We start from the raw sequence: 22,109 nt of genomic DNA on the forward strand, positions 1-22,109 counted from the left end.
TGTGCTTCCTGCTAGGCTTAGCAAAGAGAGAAGGGAGGGAAAAAAATTACACACTAGCAAGAATTTTCACCAATCCTACCGGGTAAAAAAAAAAAACCCATTGTATGAAGATTCTGGCTTGATTTTGAAGCAGACATTAATGATAGTCCTGCTCCCAAACACTTCTCTTTCCTTTGCTTACAAATATGCCTCCAACCCTGAGGACCTTCAATTCTCTTGTTTGTTAAATGATTATATCTGATGTTTTTGCCTTTAACTTGCCCTTTTACAGGATGTTCTTTGCTTTCTGGAAGCAGCCTTTCAGTCCCTTTCTCAGCTACTCCAGGGTCTCCCTTGGAACACTCTGGACCAACTTTCTCTCCCAGCCTCACCTCCTCATTTGAAATTGTTTTCTGATGCATGGAGCCTCCCAGAACTCCTGAGATGTTTCTCCATCTGTTTTCTGTATGCTCTGCATATATTAGAACATATTGCATGACTTGTGTGGTTCAGCACAGACACCTACATGCTACGGTCTCCTGCAATTGTGATTTTTGAAAAATTACCAATATAAAGAAAAACGAAAGCACTGACCCTTCTGTAGCCCTGTAGACTGCCCCCTCTCTCATCACCTAGAGAAATACACTAGCTCCGAAGTGCCATTGAGTATCTGCTCACCTTTTCCACGCTGAAAACAATAAATCCCCCAGTATTCATGCAAGTCAGTGAAATGAATGCCATCTGAGAGATTACAGAGATTGTGTGTCAAGGGACTAGATAAATGATACACTGGAGATCTAATGAAGTAGCCGAATGGGAATTCTTGAGCTGTTTGTTGTTGTTGAAAAGATTTACACACATGACTTTTCTCGGCTTGCTTTAAAAAATTACCTCTGACTGAATATCCATTTAACCCGAGGGCCATAGCGGAGGCCTAGAAGGTGCCCCCAGCAACAGGTAGCCCTGGGCATTGGGAAACATTTTCAACTTTCCTAGACAGATATCAGGGATACACAATCACCTGCCTGGTACCAGTGGTGGTGGTTTTAAATCCCAGCCCTCTGCATTTCAGTTACACTTCATAATCGTATGCTGCTTTAGGTTCCCGATGTCACTGGTTTTCAAACAACCCAAGGAGAAAGCAAGTTTTTAGTCATTAATATTTCTCCAGATAAGAGATCTCTTGGTGATTGGAATGACGAGGGTCAAATGGAAATTAGTAAAGGCCTTAGAGATCTTCCAGGCACTAATTTTTTCCCTTTTTCCTAGATTCTAACAACTCATTAAAAAGGAATCTTTGTCTTCTAATGTCTGCTTTTGCTTTCCCAAGGGAAGAGAGAGCAAACTATCTGATCAGGGGGATGGCAGCCCATTGTTCCATCAAACTCCAGCCCTTCAATTTTAAGGTCAATATACAAATTTCAAACTAAGCTCAATTTAGACTCAAGAACATGGAAATATTATTTCTGTGGAGTCAGAGCAATCTTTCCTGCAATGTCAGGGGGGAAGAGTTACCCAGCCTTTCCAGTATTTGAGAGATCTTGACAGAGGGTCTAGGGAAATGGGTGTCTTGGCTGTCTCAGGCTGCTGGTAATCGGTGTGCAGCCCAAATACTAACACAACCCTCATTTGCAGCTTTACTTTGCTAATTCTTACCTACTGAAGGGAATTATACTCCTTGGAACAAAACAACATTAATTCTGAAATTATAGACATTATGCCAGCTAGAGCCTTCTGGACACAGATGAGAATCGTTTTTAAAGGCAGTGGCCTAGGGTCAGTGAGCTTGATGAGAAATGGAGTTTGAACTCTCAAGAGTCAGTGGTTTCTACTGATTACATTGGCTCACTTAAGCAATGGTGTTTCAGAGCAAATATGGACTGGCTAGTGAGAGCCCACTGTTAAATATTTAGGAATTTTGCAAATCACAACTGTTGACAGCTTGCAATTTTACACAATGGGAATATCTACACCGCGGGGATTGATAGGCATTACCAACTGGGGCTTTTGTTTCTTCCTCCTGAGAGCCAGTTTACTAGGACACTACTGTACATGGGCTCCAACAGAATAGATCCCAGCTCTAAGAAAAGGTTTCTCCTTTCCTAAAGAAACCACAAACCAATTAACCAATTTGAAAATACATAAAATCATAAAAATAAAGACTTATGTTGCCAAGTTGATGTAATTCTTAATCCTAGAAAAATTTTCTCCAAGTTTATAATTTCATATTCATTCCAAGTGACATGTCTCAAAGGGCTCAGCCAAAAGTAAAATAAAAATAGGGGCACCTGGGAGGCTCAGTCAGTTAAGCGCCTGACTCTAGATTTTGGCTCATGTCACGCTCTCAGGGTTGTGAGACTGAGCCCCACATCAGGCTCTGCACTGGGCAATGAAGCCTGCTTAAAATTCTCTCTCTCCCTTTCCCTCTGCTCCACTCCTCCTGCTCTCTGTGTATGTTTCTCTCTCTCTCTCAAAAAAAAAGAAAGAAAAAAGAAAAGAAAAATAAAAGGAACTCAGCATTTACTTGGCATTGGGGGTAGGAGAACAGGATGACTTTTGCCCACCCCAGGAAGAGAGGGTTGGATATATGAAAACTGGAAAGTTAAGGCAAAGAAACTATGATGAATAACAGAGTGAAAGAGGAGGATTATTTTTCAAATATTTAGATATAGGTCACAGAGTCTGCAGTGATGCTTGCTGAAATGTTAATTCAATTCAATTCAACTTGACAAACATTTACAAACAATAAGTGTTTGTTGAATTGAATTGAAGTGTTAACATTTATTCTCCTGTGATATTTCTCTGCAAAAATTAGAAAGTATCCTTAGACTATAAATTAAATTCTACCCTGAGATGAATGTTAACTTTATAAAAAATATGATCATCAAATATTTGTATCTAGCCTTCTTTCAAGACACCTGTCAATGAATTACTTAGCAGCTTAGACAAAACAATGCAGAGATTCTGCCACACTTAAGTAGTATGAGAAAATACAAAAAAAAAAAAAAAAGGAAAACAGAGCTTTCTGAACTTCTATTTTAATTGAACAGAAACTATGAATAATTATGGTGGACAGTGTCATTTTTTTTCACCATTGGGTAATTATCTCCCTAATTCTGATGGAGGTACATTAACCCTACTTCTAATAAAAGCATATTCCTCACCTAGTTTCAGCATATTTTTTATAGGAGGAACTGATGTTGCCCAATGCCAAGGGAGGGCATGTGACTCAGCATGACCAGTGAGAGTATCACATTTCCCTGGCAACAGTAACTGATGACAGATGGACATTTGCCTCATTCAGATATGAAAACTTTCTTTAGGATTCTTGAGAGAGGAACACACTCTCATTTGGACCTTGAACTCGAACCTGGGATGATAGAGGATAGAGATCTGGCACTCACAGCAGCCATCTTCCTCCATAGGAATAAACCAACATAAAAGAGAGCAACCCTGAAAGATGGAAAAAGATTGAGGCCTGATGATACGGTTTAAGCCCCTAAATGAAGTCATTCCAGAAGTCATCATTATACTAGCTTATAAGGAACATGGGGTAATAAATTACCTTTCTTTGTTTCTAGTATCTTGAATTACGGTTTCTGTTGCTTGCCACATAAAGAATCCTAAATGGTAGAGGATTTATAGATTTTTTAAACTACTTAAGCCATAATCACTAGAATTGCTGACTTTTAACAATCTTCTAAAAATGCCAAATCCATCTTTTTACCTGTCCTTATATCCAAGCCATTATGAAAAATAATAAAGGAGACCTCATTTGAAATGGACTTAGGAAGCCCTGAAGATGGAGCTTTTGTGCCCTACAAACTCGACATCGATTGCAGACCTCAACAGGAAAAGGCATACCTTGCATTTTCCAACTGGAAGAAGCCTATTCGACTATCACAGCAAATGGGAAGAAGATTTTCTCCTTGTCTAGCAAAAGCCCCAGCCAATGAGAAGCCATACTACCAGCCAGTGAGAAGCCATCCCTCTCTGTCTTGTCCAATGGTCTCATGTCTAAAGCAACCCCTCTCAACTTCCCCCTTTCCTCTATATAAGCAAACTCTTGTTCTCCAGACTTGCTTATGGTTTGCCATAGTTTGAATCTCCTGAACTGCAATTCCTCTGCCATTCCCAAATAAACCCATTTTGCTGGTAAAAAACTGGCTGTTTCATTTTCAAGGTCAATACCATGTAACTTTTCAGTTCTTCCTGATAAAAGGCCCATTGTATCCCCTGCCTCTTGACATTGAGGTTAGCCATGTGATTTGCTTTGGCCGTTGGAATGCCAGTAGATACGATACAATCAGGACTTCAAAGTCGGCCTGCATAATGGGGCTTGTCTTCTTGGTCTTCTGTCATCTCCATCACAAGAACACACTCTGGCTCACCTGTTAATCCAAGGAAGATGCCAAGCATGTGGGGAGTAGACAGGGACCCTCCACCAACCCCTCCAGCCGGCACAGTATGCGATAAAGCCACTCCAGCCCACTTGCAGATGTCTGAGAATAAATAATTGCTGTTTTAAGACACTGAGTTTTCAGACAGTTGTTGCACGGAGCACTCATACAACTCCCAGTCAGGAAAGAGAAAACTGTCTTAAATCTCTAAGGAGAGACTTCAGGATTTTGCAAGTGCAATGTGACCAGGAAGTCTGAACAAGAGAGAATCCAAACCCGAGATCATAGTGGTCAAGCCTATAGTGGTCAAGCAGGTAAGAATAACCAAAACTCAGATGGCATGTAGCACAGGCCAGGCACTGTTCTAAGTGTTTGACATATATCAGTTCATTTAATCCTCATGACAACTATTTGAACGACATAGCATTTTATCTCCATTTTACTGGGACGGAACTGAGGTACAGAGAGGTTCAGAAACTTGCCCAAGTCACCTTGCTTGTAAATGCCAGAGCTAGGTTGTGAGTCTAGGTTGTCTGCGAAAAACAGGAGGAGGTACAGGGGAGTGTGGTTCTCTAGACAGGCACCAGCATGTTCAGTGGTTTGTCACCAGGTGGGATTGAGAGCATTCTGATCCTTCGGGAGAAGCCCAAAATCCAGATTTTTGACAAATCTCCCTATTTTTAAGTATTTTACATCTTTAAATGTTTGTTTGTTTGTTTGTTTTGACACCGAGAAGATTAAGCCTATGTAGTTCAGGCTCAAAAAATCACATTTAAAACTAAATCTGGCTGTGGCCTGCCCATGTGCACCCACTGATCCATGCTTAGCGGAAGAGTCTTGTTTGGTTGGCAAGTGTCCACCACCTGTATCTAAAGGCTTTTCTAATGTCTTGGAAAACGGCTTCAAAAGCTTTGTGTCTAATGTTACAAGGAGACAAGTAGCCATAGCACTTCCACATTACCTTTACCTTCACGTCTTCCTTCCAGCCCCACATTCTCACAAACCTGCTATTCAGGTCTTTAAAGTCACCGTGATTTGGGCTTGGTGCTCCCTCTGCCTGCACCATTCTTCTCCCCTTTCTTCCCTGGGTCTTAGGTGAATGTCACTTCCTCCAGGGCTTCTGCCAATGTCCCTCAAGAATACTAAGGAACCCTCCTGAGTGCTCCTGGAGCATCATGTACCCACCTTTACCAAAAAGTAGGTTCACTTGTATTTTATCAGCTTCGTCACCTAAGTGTATCTCTTACTGGGCTGGGATCCGGGAGGGTGGGGGTAAGACTGCTTGGTTCACAATTCCTAACATGTAGCAGGTACTGAGAAAATGGTCATTAGATGAAAGGGGAAATGCACACAAGAAAGAACATGTATCCAGACTTTGCAAATGTTATTTCCATCAAGTCTTTCTGTTATAGACGTACACACACACACACACGTACACACACATACACACACAGGCAAGTACCTAGATAAAGCGAGTGCACGATTGACTCTTTCTTCTAGACCTAATGTGCCCAGGGCCTTCCAAGTCATCCAGAACTTGAACGCATCTGGTCTCCTGCTGCATTGGATAGACTTGTCTCCTGTGTCGTAGCTGACATCATAGAACTTATCCTGCTGGAAGAGGTAAGATGCCTTGGCAGAGTAGCATTTCTTAAGAAGGTCCTTTTGAAAAGAAAGAGAAAGAAAGAAAGAAAGAAAGAAAGAAAGAAAGAAAGAAAGAAAGAAACAAACAAACAAACAAAGGCTGTAAGACTGTCCATTTTTAGCATACACTTGATTTCAAAAACACACACCCACAAACGAAACCTGTAGGATGTTCTACTCCCTTGTGCCAAAGCACCTGCTCTCACTCTGACTTCCCTGCATGGGAAGCAATATGTGTATATTAACACTGAGACACAGGTTACCTATTTTGTTTGGGGAAAAAAAACCCTCCGAGTTGAGAATGCCAAGTGCATCTTCACAATCTTATTGATGAGTATTTGGAAGCTTGGAGGTGACCATGTCATCACCTGTAGAGTATCAAAGTGGATCGATTTCTCAAGATGAAAAAAAATCTGTCTATAACTCACTCAAAGCTCCATATTGGAAAAAAAAATCTAACATACTATACATACTTTATATAATTTCATAGGCAAAAAACTAGTCATTTATAGCCCCTTCGTGGGCCCCACAATTGTCTCAGCATCTTCATTGCTACAGAATACCTAGTAAAACCCTCTGCTTCCCCAACAGAACCAAACTACCCGAAGTCCCTTAACCACTAGATCATGCCCCATGTGTATCTTTGCTCACACTACTTGCTTGACCTTACCTCTATTTTAATATAATATTTGACACATTCAAAAAATACATGCAGCATATTTACCAGTTCTGAAATTTACTAACACTGAACCTGGTCTTTCCTTGTTATCTAGGTCTGCCCTTCCTTTGGGTCCCATCTCAAGTATACTTTCCCTTCAGCTTCTTTCCTGCCCATCCCATTGGACTCACTTCTTCCTTTTATATTTGGCTGCATTTGCTGACTTTACTCCTTTCTGCCCCTACTCAATATGCAGTCTGCCAAGCGAGTTCTTGAGGGCAGGAATCATTTCCTACTCATGTCTGTATCCATAGAGCTTAACACTGTACTGGGCATAGAATACCCTCCCTCTAGCAATTAGGGTGATGATGCCACTCCCCATATTCCACACTTCCTTCACATTCCCCTGACACATAGTACAAACAGAAGAAACACAGATATATGAACTTCTCATTTGGAGTATCTTCTAAACCTTAATGATACGAAAGGAAGACACAGAGAAACTCCCCAGTGGTCATAGAGGTCCTAGAGAGTGATCTCTTCTGAACAGAGAAAGTATTCAGTTGACTAATCAACTTGGTACATTCCAAACAAAAGCACGCATTTGCTGTCTTAATAGTAACATTGTCTTGTGTGGACACTAATCTGGATATAATGTGTGCCATTACCAGAAAGCATGATTTTATGCTATGTAAAAAATTATAGACCATCTATAATCTAATCAAGAACTCCAAAACTACACTCATCCAGGATCCGAAATATATAGTATAAAAATAATTAAAGGAATACTACTAAGTCTTCAGTCTTGCTCTGATGGATACTGTCGGTAGACACAGGGAAAGAATAGATTGCTCTGATCTGAACATTAAGATATAAAGAGCCCCTTACTCTTTAATCTTTACTTTCATTCTATCATCCATCCTCAGCTCTGATCAGAGCTGCCACCCGTGCATCTCCCTACCCTCAAAGGTCAGACAATTTGGTTATTGTATCCATAGCAACTGCAGCCTGACCATATATTATAACATTAAAAGGCCACTGCATACATTTTAAGGACAAAGCACACACACACACAAACACACACTCTTGTACTTGCGTCACAACTATAAATTTAATTTCATCAACCATGAAAGACTCAAAAAAAAAATCCTCTAAGCAGATGAACTTTGGACATGTCTTGAGCAAGTTTCAGTGCCTCATGCAAGTGACTGAAAGGGAGAAGAAGCCCATCCATTATCAGGAAACAAATTGCATCATCATAGGCAAATGGAGAAGAGAAGAGCCAAAAAAGCATACAGCAGAATGAGTGATTGTCCTCCAGTCATGATACCATTAATTTCATTACACTGAAAAATCCTCCTGCCTTGGGAAAGTTTCATAAAGAACAGCCAGAGGCTTGGGATTTACTTTATCGAAAATAAATAAATGAAACTTTCACCACAAAGTTCCTGCTTTGCATTTTAGTTTGTATCTTTGTATTAAAATGGATGAGATGTCTTTGGTTTTAAGATACACTTCTACTAAGAGAAGATGTTCAGCTCTCCAGAGAAAAGAACATTTTGGAATAAGTAGAGTAAAAGTTAATGTTTTTGAAAACAATTAGTCATTATTGTACCATCAAAGAGAAGCACCCTGTTTATCTTGTTCATCTTTATTATCTTAATGCTAGCAGGACAATAAATACTGGTTATATGATTTCCAGAGACATGGATGTAACGAGAATACCAATTGCTTTATATGGTGATATCTTCTCAAGCAGTGTTCAGGAATTAGTAGATATTGTACTAGCACTCACACAGTGGCAAGTGAAAAAAATGCAATCAAAGTAGCTTAAGCAGAAAGGAGAATTTTTTATAGGTTCATATATTTAACACTCCAACATGGCGAGGTTCAGTTAATTACCCAAGATTGTGTAGCTATTAGGTGGTGGGGCTGGGTTTCAAACCTAGGCTGCTGGGATGAACGGCCTGAACTCTGTATCCATGACACTTCAGTCTTTTTACAGTGAGCCCTTAAATACATGCGGGAGAGAGTACTTCCAGAAATGCTCATTAAGAGTCCTCAGAGAGGCAGGTGAAACGGAAGATAGCCCATCAAGAACACATTGAACTGGAGATCAAAACAACAATCATGCTGCAGACCCTTACTCTGTTCCTATAAATATGATTTCTGTCCTACTAGTGGTGGCATTTTGTCTAGAAAGCATCTTGATATTTTTCTAAATACTTGTGACTCTGGTGATATTTAAGGGCATCACTACAAATACATAATGAACCAGTAGGTGGCATATTTTTCTTGTCGAGATGAGTTAAGCCATTTTTTATTTCCACAGGCTACATCATATTCTGCTGTCTATTTCCCAGGAGTCAGTTATTACATGGGCCTCCTATTCTGCTGTCTATTTCCCAGGAGTCAGTTATTACATGGGCCTCCTTTAAGTCCTCACTCCTTGCCATCATGTTTTTCAGCTTAGCAAAAGAAAGCTACCCAAAATTCTTCCCATATGGCTCTTTCCATATTCTGTCCCGTATCATCATTATTTACATGCAAGACATTGTCTAAACGCCTTGGGAAATCGGTATATTAATCATCTTTGTACTAAGTAATTCACTGCCAACTATGTACTGAGGACCTGTTATATAACAAGCACCATGAGAAACCTGGACATACAACCCCATAGAGGTACTAAGCATCTTGGTTAACATTTGTTGATTGCACAAAACTAAATTTAGGCTATATCAATAGCAGAGGGGCTTGGTTGTACTCTAAAATGTAAAAGTGAATTTTAAAAATGATCATACCTTCTGATCTTGGCTTGATTGATTGATTGAACAAACACTTGAGAGGCTTAGTATATGCCAAAAGCTGCGCTTGGCACTGAGGATGTAATGCTAAATAAGAAAATCACTATCCCTAAGAAGTTCAAGACGGATATAGGGATAGAAAAACAGGCAGTTACAGAATGGTGCTAGACTAGGGGTAAGAACAAAATCTACAGAGCACGAAGGAGGGTCAATTTTCACTGACTCAGAGACGTTAGATAGGACTCTTCGGGAGAAGAAATATGTCACAGAGAGCTGAAAGATGGGGAGCAGCTGGGGAGAAGAGAAGACGGAATGAGTTCAGTATGGAGCTCATTAACGGGCCAGGGCAGAGCTAGGAAGACTGGAAAGGTAAAGAGTAGGCAGGTCACCACGGTCTTGAGGGTCACAGTAAGAATGACTGGTCAGAGAATTTTCACAGGCTCGTAGAGATACTTCAACTTCAACTTCATTATTGATCTGGCAGAATAAAGTGAGAATCAGCAGACGTGGTGTCCACTTGATTTAGTCCCTTATTGTCAGAGCTCAAAGCAAGTCACTTAACATCTCGGGCTTCATTTTTCTCATCAACGTAATGGAGACAGTGCTACTTGTTCTACCCATCTTACAAGAATACTGTGAAAATCTAATGAAATAATGTCACTGGGGAACACCTCTCAGCTTTGGCCAAAATCCTGCTCATTACTCCCTTCCTCCTACATATTCCCATAACCCCGACCCTCCCAGCTGTCACCACCCATTCTTCCTTTGATTTACTTCTCTCCCCTCAGCAAGCTGAAAAACAAGATGCCAGCTCTAGATATCCTCACTGTTTATGAAATGAGCATATTGTACCTCTCACCCACCTCCCCTTTTTAATGGTATGTATCTGCCAGTAACTATAGAAAACCAAGTTGATAGACTATGTTAAGGCTATTACAAAAAAATCTTAGAGTAACAGGAAGAATGATCCATGGTCTTCATCCTCCAAATGGAGGTAAGCCTGACCTTGCCTAAGCTCTCACACCCAATGGCTTTCATAGATGCTGTGGATCTTTACAAGTGAAAAAGAGACATAAAGGGATGGGGTGGGGGAAAAGAAAGGAAGGGAAAAAGAATAACATAAGAATATCATTTCAAGTCTTCAAGTACAGGTCAACCCCAGTTATCTGTTTATATGGGTGTGTTTGAAACCTGTGGAAACCAGACCATTCAGTTGTCTAAATAGCTTTTGATCTATAAAGTAGGAAAGTGAGAATATAACCTTTCATCTTCACTTCTTCCAAGCCAATGTCCAACCATGACTTCTGACTTTCTCTATTTTTTCTTTAGTCCCACATGTGTTCCCTTTCTGACTTTCAAAGGTGTAGAACATTTTACAAATCCTTATGGGAGGAATGAGATCTGGTCGTCAAGATCACTTGCAATACGAAAATCTTTGTATTTGCCTTCACCGGAGTCCTGACCCTGTCCCTCTGTGTACCCTCCACCTGATTCCCCTAGTCCATGCAGTTACTGACGGCAGAGTGTGGGTTTCATACCCTCAGCTCTGCTGTAAGATCTGCTCATTTTTGGGAATTGGCCTTGAAATTTAATCAGCTAGGCCTCAACTTTCTGGGCTTCCACCCACAGTATTGCCCTAGTCACGTTCATCTATAATCCAAAGCAGATTTTTCAGACATCTTTCACTCTTTTCATGGTATGCCTTTGATCCCTCTTTTTTGGACTGATTTATTTAATTCATTTCCCTTTCTGTTGCATGAGGCTTTTTCACTGGCTGTCAGAGCAGAAAATTGTTAAAAATAATCTGGTGTTGCATCCCGCTTGAGAGAAAGCTTATTATTTTTAATGAACGACCACAGGTTTGTTTTTTTTTCCCAAACTCCCCACAAGATCAGAGTTCTTATTTGCCTTTTCCTTTGCCATCTGAAGGCTAGTTTCAGACACGTTGTGTTTCACTGGCCACCTCAATATCTCCAGAAGGTTCACATCCAAACTTAGAGGTTTCTGTTAGCAGCTCTGAATTATTTTTTGATCAATTGATTCAGCCCTCCTTCTTACCTCATTGAAGCATTTTTGAGACATTCATATCGCCCCTAGATCAACCCCTGCCTAGGTCTTCAATTAATTCTCCAATTCTCACTTCCCTCTGTCATGTGTATTTTCTGGAAGATGTTAGGTATGGAAGTTTGCTCATATTTAAGATGCTTATGCTTGAATTCCTGAAGAATTTGTGAACAACCTGCCTTCCTCTCTTTTGCCATGTGGTAAAACACTTGAGCCTGTTGTCCTGTGGACAAAAGGTGGGGGGAGTGGTCCCCTTTTCCAGAGATGGGGCCAGTGAGGCCAGAAACTCCCCAGTCTTCTCGATAGGGTTTCTACATTTCCATTATGTGAACCGTGAAAAGATCAGCAGGGCTGAATCACTTGGACATCATCTATGAAAACCACTCATTATCCCGGAATATCTAGGCACTTAATGTTAATACCAAAGCTCTACTTCTCCTTCCAGAAAGCCTCCTGGAAGATTCCAGAAAGTTTTGTTAAAATGCTAGGCCCACAGGCTTGATGGGGATTTTTAGAGAACTGATAGAATACTTTAGTGCCAGACTGGAGATCCTGTATTTGCTAATGAAGTGTAACTCTCCCATAAATATCCCTAACTAAGGGTCAGAATGAGCTGATTTAAAAATGAGGAGACTAAGCTAAAAGATTTTTTTAAAGAAATGCAACTTAATTTTAAGCAGCAAGGGTGACTACAGGAGAGCAGAAAGTTGGGCTCAGTGTCTTCGAGAATGTGTAAGTGCTTCTATAAAGAGGTAAGAAACATTTGATAGTGCAGAGATCACTTGGCGATACCTCTGCATGCCATACAAGCATTTAAAAATAGTGCAGTTGGGCTTCTCTCTTAGGACAGATGAAGATTTTCTGATTTTCCCTAGGCAGCTATCAACATATTTTCTCTGTTGAAGATAATCTAAAGCAGTGTTTTTCAAACTTTGATTACAGTCCACAGTAAGAAATTATTTTTAAATAGTAACAGTATCCACCCTAATATACACGAAACTGAGACAGGAATTTCATGGAATAGTACCCATCATTACTATATGAACAGCATACTGATATTTGCTGTTCTATTCTGATTATTCATTAAAAAGGAAAATAAAAAGCTGAGGAGACTTACAATCGACTATATAACTCAAAACCAATTAGTATGGCGCTTCTCAACCCTAGCTAATATTAGAATTATGTGAAGAGGGTTTTTTTTTTTTTTTTAATATCAATGCCAGGTCTTGACTCCAGACCAAAAATCAGAACCTTTGGTGTGGGAAAGGGCGACAGTATTTTTTTAAGCTTCTCAGATGATCCTAATATGCAGCCGAGATTGAAAACCATTGTTCTGATGGGTCTTGATCTTATGTTGAAAATTCTTGATCTAGAAGTTTCAGTCAACATTACATTTATATTGAGTTCAGAGAATTCTGAAGTGTTTTTACAAGGGCATAGAAACCCAGGTGATTATCTGACTACTTTGTGAGCTATATGTGCCCATTATCAAAGTTTTGTCTCTGTGTGAATACAAGTGAAGAATGACTTTATTCTATGCACTTAAATAAAGAAAATATGGGTTGATATGAGTAATGCTGGACTCTTAATCAAAGCGGGGGAGAGGGAAAGCTCCAAGATACGAAACATATGTCCACGGATTATAGCATGAATGTGATGTGCAAAACCATACCCCCACAACCCTAATCTATTCAACTTTTTGATTTGCTGTGCTTTTGTGATATAGAACAAAAAACAATTGGTTTGGAGAAGCTTAATCATATCAACATGGCTTTATGTAAATATTGCTCACTTAGCTCTGATAGGAGGAACTGTGATCCTTGCTCTTCTTCCATTACTTCCAACTATGAGTTTCTGTGATTCTCTCTGATATATATTTACTTAATACCCTGCCTTGTTGCAAAAGAGATTTAAGGCCGCTTAGCAAAACACAATATGATAGGATAAGGAGAGAAAAGGAAAAAGGTGAGAAAAGAGAGATGAGGGAGGTGGGGAAGAGAAAGGAGGAGGAGAGATGAGGTCAAGGCCAAGGGAAAGGCCATGGGGAAACGTAATACAACTGGAGTGATATTTGTGCACAGAAGTCATGCTGGAAGGAGGGTGAAGGGCATAGACTACTTGCCAATTTCTTGGCACACCTGGTCATATGCGCACAACAAAAGCGTCCAGTAGTCATTTGCTGCTTCTGAGCTCTGAGTATTTACTATGACTGTCAAGTGCCTCACTTTGCTCCATCATACCACATTGTCATTCATCTGTAAATTGAGAATAATGATGCTGCATGGCAGCCCACCTCCTGGGGATAAGTATTTGTGCCATAATGTTTAAGTGAAATGTCTGGGGAAAAATATTTATTAACACAAGACTTACTTCTTTAGTCTAGATGGCTTACTTGCATCTCTCCAAAATAGGTGGGCCAAGTACCCATAGAAATGGTGTCCTTCATCTTGGACAAAATGGACACAACGCTAGAGTGTTTCCCTGGACTGAGGCTGGAAAACTTATTCCACACAAGAAGCACAATATTTAACAAAATCACTTGAGGTCTCCAGCTGATTGTGATGCTGTGAACAAGTGCCCAGTTCCTTCTCAAGTGGAATTTTACACATTCAGCAGTAAGGCTGCTGGACTACATTTCTTGGAGTTGGAACATCCTCGAGAGGTCTGGCCTCTGAGACCTGGAGTATAGGTAAGAGACTGATTTTATACAGGGGAAAATGCTGTGCAGCAAGGCAATTTCTGAAACACAAGTTCCCTGCTCTTCATTGCATAAATGCCATTAAAGTGCTGTTGGAAATCATTGATAATTGCCGTGACCATGGGCAATCCTACTTAAAACTGGCCTTAAATAATAGTTTCAAATGAATCAGGAAGTACTTGGTAAAACCTTTGAATAGGATCCGAGGTATAGTAGACAAAAGCATTTTTTTCCCCAAAGACTCATGATAAAATACAGAATGTGTTAAAATGATAAAGAATTTTTCCACCACACAAATGGACATTTGTCCAGACAGAAGAATCTGTGCATTCACATGTAGCTCATTCCTCAATTTGGACATAACAAGGCCAAAAATTATATTCACTAAGTGTCCACTAAATGGCTGGCAACACACTGCACACTTCGGAACATTTTCCCATTTAACGGCATAGTAGCTCTTCACAATAAAACGTGTCTTCATTTTACAGATAAAATAATTGAGTTTCAGAAAAGCTAAACAACTTGTCAGTGGCATGCAGGGTAGTCCCAAACAAAGACGGAATTGGAACATAGGTCTTACTGGGCTTTAAGGTCCGTAAGTGGATTTTCCCAGTGATAAATCACATTTAATCCCAGAATTTCCTAGTTCAAACTGTGGTCTCCAACACTAAAGAAGGCCATGTCCTCTCTTTTGGATGTTCTAAAACAGAGATGGGCAAACAATTTCTGTAAAGGACCAGAGAGTAAATATTCTCAGTTTTGTAAGCCATACAATCTCTGTCACAACTACTCAACTCTGAGGTTGTAGCATGAAAGCAGCCATATAGGATACTAAAGTGAATGGCTATGGTTGTGTTCCAATAAAACTTTATTTATAAAAACAAGTGTCACGCTGGATTTAGTCCAGGCGCCATAATCTTCAGACCCTTGTTTTAAGACATACCCAATGAGGAAATACACTTAATAAGACAACCCTTTCCAAATCTGTTGAGGTAAGAAGCATTAAACATTTATATGAAGGCCCCAACCCATTTTCTTTCATTTTCATTGAGGTAAGTTTCTAATCCCTTTTACAACAATCAGTAAATACGCTGCTTCAAAGAAGAAAAAAAGAATCTTTAATTTAAAATAAATTGGAATAAAATTGTCACGGTTTATTTTTCTTTTGGGTTTGGAGAAATGTTTTATGCAATTTCCATAGGGAATGGCATTTGGCTATCCAGATGCATACCGGCTTATAATTTCTTATTCCCTTTGTTTCCCCAACACCCCAGGAAGAAAAAAAAAAAAGTACTCTGGAAACTGGTTAAGTCTGGATTTGTTTTCTCTTTTATTTTAAGACTGCATTTTGACATTTATGATAGGTCTTTGCTTAAATAATGCAGCAGGAAGAGCTATGAATATGAAACTGGAAGCTCATATGCAAACAGCAAGTAGAAGCTACAATTGATCATAGAGCAAGAAAGGAGGGAGGGATGGAAGGCAGAGAGAAGGGCTCTCTGGTGGGTCAGAAGCAGGGAGATGAGATGACTTCTAGGATTGTCTGGCTCAATTGTTCTCTAGGTATGAGAATTGTATTTTCTAAACCAAACCCTTGTTTGATGAACTGCAAGTGTCTCGAAGGGGTCTATTAGACCGGGGTATTTAGAACAGCCCTGACTGCAAATCCTGGGGGAGAGTGACTATATTTACAGAATCATAGGCTGAAAGAGGAAAAGTAAATGACAGAAACCTACATGCCAGGCCTGGGCACCAGAGTTAGGAAGAGATTTACAGGTCAACTTAACCAGCCTGGCTGGGCATGTGAAAAGAGTTAGAATAAGCAAAATCATTAGCAATAGTATTTCACTTTGTATGGGTTCTAAAAGAATTAAACAATCAAATCTTATCTTCCCAAATCAATATTTTCTATTTCTGTGCATCATTGTGGTTTTAGAATTTACAGTTTCAGGTAGGATGTGAGGTTGATCCATTACCTGTCATTTTGATTTAGGGACACAGAAGCTGTGTGATTAAAACCATGGATTGTGGATTGAAGCCTCACGGTCCTGAATCCCAGGGCCATCCCTTACCAGCTTGGGAGCCTTGGGCATGTTACTTATGCTTTAGGTACTCAGTGTCTTCATCTGACCAATGGTCAGAGTGATAGTTCCTACCTCATTGGATTGATATGGAGATGAAATGGGTTAGTAAATTTATCCACTCATCTATCTGTCCATCACTCGCCCAAGACTGTATTGGGCATGAGAACAGTTAAGGAGCCTCTCGTTAAGTATGGGTGACAGGCTAATGGTTAGTTAGATCACAGAGGACTCTGTAATACATGCTAAACAGATGCTTGGATAGAGAAGAGAGCTGTAAAGCAGCCAGGAAAGCCAGAAGCCTCCCTGGGACAGTCGATGCTTGAGCAGAACACTGTGAGAGAAAAAACAGGACTCAGGGTGACAAAAAAATGTCTGGTTTCCACACAGAGGGAACCACTGGCCTGCAAGAAAAATGAATGTGTTCTTAGCATGATGTCCAAAGCCCTCTAAACCTGAGATTGTTCCCTAGCCCCATCTCTCAGCATGTCCCTCCCCAGGGTGGGACAAATGTCACTGCCTGGACATTGCCTGGCTCTACCCCAGACCCCACATTCTCAATTTCTGACTGTTCAGGGAATAACTGGGCTATAGAGCATCATGGAGAGAAGGCTGCACCCCTCCTCCTGCCCCATATCCTATCACGCCCCTCAAACCTCACACCACTCAATCTGCCCTCTAGAAAGGCACTATGGGCTGGCATCCACAGTGCCCCAGATCCACAATGACCTAAAATGAACCACAGCTATGTTCCTTCTCTCCTGCTTCTCAAAATCCATAAAATTGGCACAACGACAAGAGACAATATGTCTTCTCTATGAGCTCATCTAGCCTGGCACTGATGAATGTCATTTTTTATTCTAAACAATTATGATAAATGCTTGAATGTGAGTGAGGAGCTTTCTGAAGAGTGTCTGAAGCGACAGAGGCATTGGGGGGAGCCCATATAGGGAAAGATAAACCCCTTGGGCTCACATTAATTCACTGTTAAACTGTAAAACCGATTATCAGGCTCTAGAGTATACTTAAGACTCACGACTCCATGAAAACTCTAATCATGAGTGAGTCATTCCCCCAGTCACAAACTTGGGAAATTAAGGAGACAGATAAAGCACTCCCCTAGAGATTTTCCTCTTGGATTTCAACTGAACCCCTTAGGTGAAGGGGGCCCTATAACTTTCATAATTGGGAAATAAAAACTCTTAGAGAGATTAACCTTCTAATGCTTGCTGTGGCTACCTCACAGGCAGAAAACAATTTTTTCCTTGTTATATATAAATTCCCGGTTCTCACTAGCTCTGGAAAAAGCTATGTATTTCATTGCATTTCACTACATCTCCGGCAAGCTGGATATTGAAAGGGCACAAAGATTCTGACAGTACTCTAAATGAATGCATCGGTATTTCTGTAACTGAATGTCGAGGGTTTAATCTGCACTATAGTGCTGTCTAAAACTGGTAATAAAACAGAGGAATAATATGTCAAGATAAGATCCAAAGGACATATAATAGTGACATATGCTACTCCATGACAAGGGCATAATGAAATGTACTGGGAAGAGAGTAGCTTTATAAAAAAGAAGCCATGAACTTTTTTCTGACAACTGGTCCAGAGCCAGAAATGGGAAAGATAACAATCCATCTTCCCCATTTCTTTTCAGTTTCTGGACCAAGTTTAAAGCTCAACAATCCATTACTAAGTTGTCACAGCAAGAGACGGAAGACATTTATAGTACACACAATTCAGGCTCTTTGCCTGGTCCATAATGATCCCCTATTTCCCTTCTCACCCATAGAAATGGTCACATTACACCACTCCCATCCTCGTCCTAGCTGATTGGACCAGAGATGGAGGAGACTAGGAATATGGAGTTAACACTGAGAGATCCTAATTTAGCTCGTGCTGGTCTCTTGGACAGAGATATAAACATCATACTGTGAAGTACCATATTTTACCTGTCACATGAACTTAAAAACAAATAACATTGTTATGAATTTCAGTGCATAACAATTGCATCACTTTGGATGTGCCAAATGACAATTTATTTTTCTTTAACTGAAAATGTTTCTGATTTGCAGCCACATTTATTTCTAATGCAAAATATTTAATCTGGTCCTTTTCAGAAAACCTCAAAACTCTGAGTGATATCTCAGACCATTCAGACATAAAACATGGACAATCAAGATTTTCCCTTCAAGAGTTTTCTTCTTCTTGCTCTTTATGTAACATTGTTGGGATATTCACAAATGCCACTGAGGAGGGTTGCCAGATAAGATACAAAACATCCTACTAAATCTGAATTCTGTAAAAAATTCACATAAATTCATAACCACCAACATTTTTAGTAAAAGTATATCCCATGCAAAATTTGGGATATACTTATACTAAAATATTATCTGCTGTTTCCCTGATATTCAAACTTGACTGAACATCCTGTATTTTCCTTTGCCAAATCTGGCAACTCTACACTGAAGCTGGGGAGTGAACATACGCTTCTTCGGTATGGTCACTGCTGTCCTTGTGCTGACCACCTGCCCCATTCCTAGCTCATCCCCAGATGATCTTTCCATCTTCCTGCTTACATCTAAAGACCTGCCATGGCCTCCCGCTGTCAGGTCACTGCCATGCTTCTTGCTTCTTGCACTTATTTCCAGACTCCCTTGTGTCTTCTCGTTCATTTGTAATCACTTTTGGATGAGCTAGCTCCCTGCCAGCCACTCTGAAACTTATTGGGGGCTATCTCAGGCACTCTTATACCTTAATATACCCCCACCATGTCTGTTTAATTTCTACTTTCCAAATTGACTTGAGGGATAGGGGAGAGAAGAGGTTTCCCTATTCTCTGAGCCTCACCTAGAACTTGAGCCAAGAGAGGAAAGGACCTATATGTTCTGTATTTACAGGAAAATTCTATTCTTCCTTGGTCCTCTTGGGCTTCCATATTCATATTTAATACTTCGTTCCTCTTCAAACACTTTCCTCCCCACTCCAAACCCTTAAGACTGTTTATCTATTTGGGAAAGAAAGTACAATCTAAAAATGGATTCTAGATGGTAAGACATCCTTTCAAGAGTAACTTTTGAGTTGAAAAGGTAAAAATTTGTCACTCTTGATCTCTGCTTTCATTTTGATCATTATCTGACTACAATAAAACACATCAGAATTTCATAACATATCTGAAGCACTCGGGAGGTTAAAATCTCTTTTATAAATCACTCTTGACTAGAAGAGGAAATCAACACGTTATTATGGATTAATTGGAAAATAATTTAAATGAGAACACTCCAAAACAAAACTTAAGGAACTGAACCAAAATGGCCTTCAAATGTAAAATAACATTCCTACAGAACAAAAATGTAAAGAAGCAGGAGAAAATGAATAACAATTAAACAAACTTAATAAATATGTGAATTGAAAAATAAATGTAATTAGTCATTCCTTATGCGGAGAAGATAAACTAAATCAGGAAAAATATTTTAAAAATTAAGATTTCTGACAAGGATATAAGGCAAAAATTAAATGAAAATGATAAAAAGATAGTATATATTCTGCTCACATATTTGAAAATCTCAGTAAAATGTATTAAATATTTAAGAAAATGTAAGTTCTTGAAATTGATCAGTAGTTCAATAAAAATGGGAAAAATAAACACTAGATCAAAGAATTATCTCCCTCAAAATTTCTGACCAGTTTTACGATTGGCTTTTCTGAACATTTCTAAAAACTGATGATCTCTGTGTTATTGTAATTATCCTAAAATGAAAACTGTTTAAAATGCACTCAAAAATACAATCCAACCAAGATCACACACACACACACACACACAGATCAATCATATGTAGACAGAAGCAAAAATCGAAATATACAAATCCATCATACATTAAACCAAATTACTGCAATAAAATGAGGTAAATCAGTAATGTAAAAAATCTATTAAGGCACAGTTAACTTTGTTCAAGGAGTAAAATGATAGAACTACCTTATTAGATAATAAAAAAGAATATGGTAAAATTCAATACTCATTTCTAGCTTCTCAAGAGGATATAAAAGAATGTATATTTTAAGACACCTTTAATAAAATCACAAAGTAGACAAAAATGCCTTCTATTTACTGTTATTACTGAATATATTTTTGGAAATTCTATCAGTACATTATAATTGCTGATAACTGATATGAAGCTTACATATTAGAAAACAAAATTACAGTTGTATACTGATCTAATTCTATATTTAGAAAATATAAGAGAATAACTTTAAATTTCTCAGAATAATTAGAAATCTGGTGAAGCAGTTATATATAAATAATTTAAAGTTTTCCTTTATAGCAGAATTTGCAGTTAGAAGATTTTTAAAAGATTCTATCTATAATAATAATCAATATAAAAATTTATAATTAACCTTAATAGTAAAGCATATTTGAGTCCTCTATGAAAAAAAAATCAAAATTCTATGATATAAATTTTTTTTTTCCAATCATACAGGAAAGAGTAGGAAGGAGTGGGTATGAAACTAGATTAGCCATGAATTGATCTTTATTGAAGTCATGCCATCAGTACATAGGCATTCATCTCCACTCTTGGATATGTTTGAAATTTTCCACAATAAAAATTTAAAAATGAGGGATGCCTGGGTGGCTCAGTTGGTTAAGCCTCTGCCTTCGGCTCAGGTCGTGATCCCAGGTCATGATTGGGTCCTGGGATCGAGTCCCGGCATCGGGCTCCCTGCTCAGAGGGAGGCTGCTTCTCCGACTGCCACTCCCCCTGCTTGTGCTCTCCCTCTCTGTCAAATAAATAAATACAATCTTTAAAAAAGTTTTTTTTTTAATAATCTTTGTGTGAAATAAAAGAAATCTGAATAAATGGAGAGATATACCATGTTCCTGGATGGAAAAGCTAAAATTTTGCAAAGATGTTAAATCTCAAGTTAATCCAAGGGGTTTAATATAATTCTAAATAAAATCCCAGGGCAAGGTTTTTATGTTAAAGTAAAATGTTTCCAAAATCCATTTGGAAGAATAAACAGACAAAGAACAGGTCATTTTGTTAGAGAGTGAATGATGACCTGCTCCACTAGATGAAATATATTTTGAAGCTATAATAATTATATTATTATATAATTTGCCAACTATTATATAGTTTGCCAATGTGGATTTGGCAAACAATCAACAGCGGTTTGATCCAATGAATGGGTTCCTCCAAAAATGGAATCACATTAGATCTTTGCCTCATCCTATCTCTCAGACCCTTAATTAACATTTTCTACCTTTTCTCCTCCAGTTTATGCACTGATAAAATTCTGCAATTCCTTATGTTTTAAAGAATTTGTTTTCACCTGAGACAATTTCCCATTTCCCCTAGTTGATATGTAAGCTTTGTGCAACATTGGGTCTCATCTGATGCTTCCAACGGGATAACCTACTCTTAATGAAAGTCTTGTTTCACTTGAAAACCTTTTTCTGTAGATCAAGAGGCATTGCATTCACAAAAAGTTGTCAACAGAGTAGAAAAAGAATAGAAGGCTGAATGAGATTTAGCAATATCACCCAGATGAAGAAGATGGTAACACCAGCAAGTTTGGCTTCCCTATTTTCCAACAAGGTCACTGATAACATAAGCAGTTATGATTATAAGAGGTGTCTGGATGGGATAAGGGGAAGAGATATTGTAAATTTGGCAATGGAAGAGAATCTTCTTAAAACATATATAGAGCTTCATCAATGCACGCTTCTGAGCTGGACTTAAGATGCCTAATTAGCAGCTTCCATGATGATGGTAAACATCA

At 39.0% G+C, this 22,109-nt stretch overlaps 1 protein-coding gene across 1 annotated transcript in view; it reads right to left on the reverse strand.

The window, feature by feature from the left end:
* GADL1 (glutamate decarboxylase like 1) overlaps positions 1-22,109 on the reverse strand; it is a 163,243-nt gene that overhangs the window by 73,725 nt on the left and 67,409 nt on the right. Inside the window, exon 12 of the mRNA XM_045903926.3 lies at positions 5,842-6,041. Coding sequence (XP_045759882.1) covers positions 5,842-6,041 — 200 coding nt within the window. The remainder of the gene's footprint in view (positions 1-5,841; positions 6,042-22,109) is intronic.

Source organism: Mirounga angustirostris, unplaced genomic scaffold (assembly GCF_029215605.1).
Source record: "Mirounga angustirostris isolate CCGP_5_RB_7025 unplaced genomic scaffold, mMirAng1.0.hap1 SCAF_1, whole genome shotgun sequence".
Lineage (NCBI taxonomy): Eukaryota > Metazoa > Chordata > Mammalia > Carnivora > Phocidae > Mirounga > Mirounga angustirostris.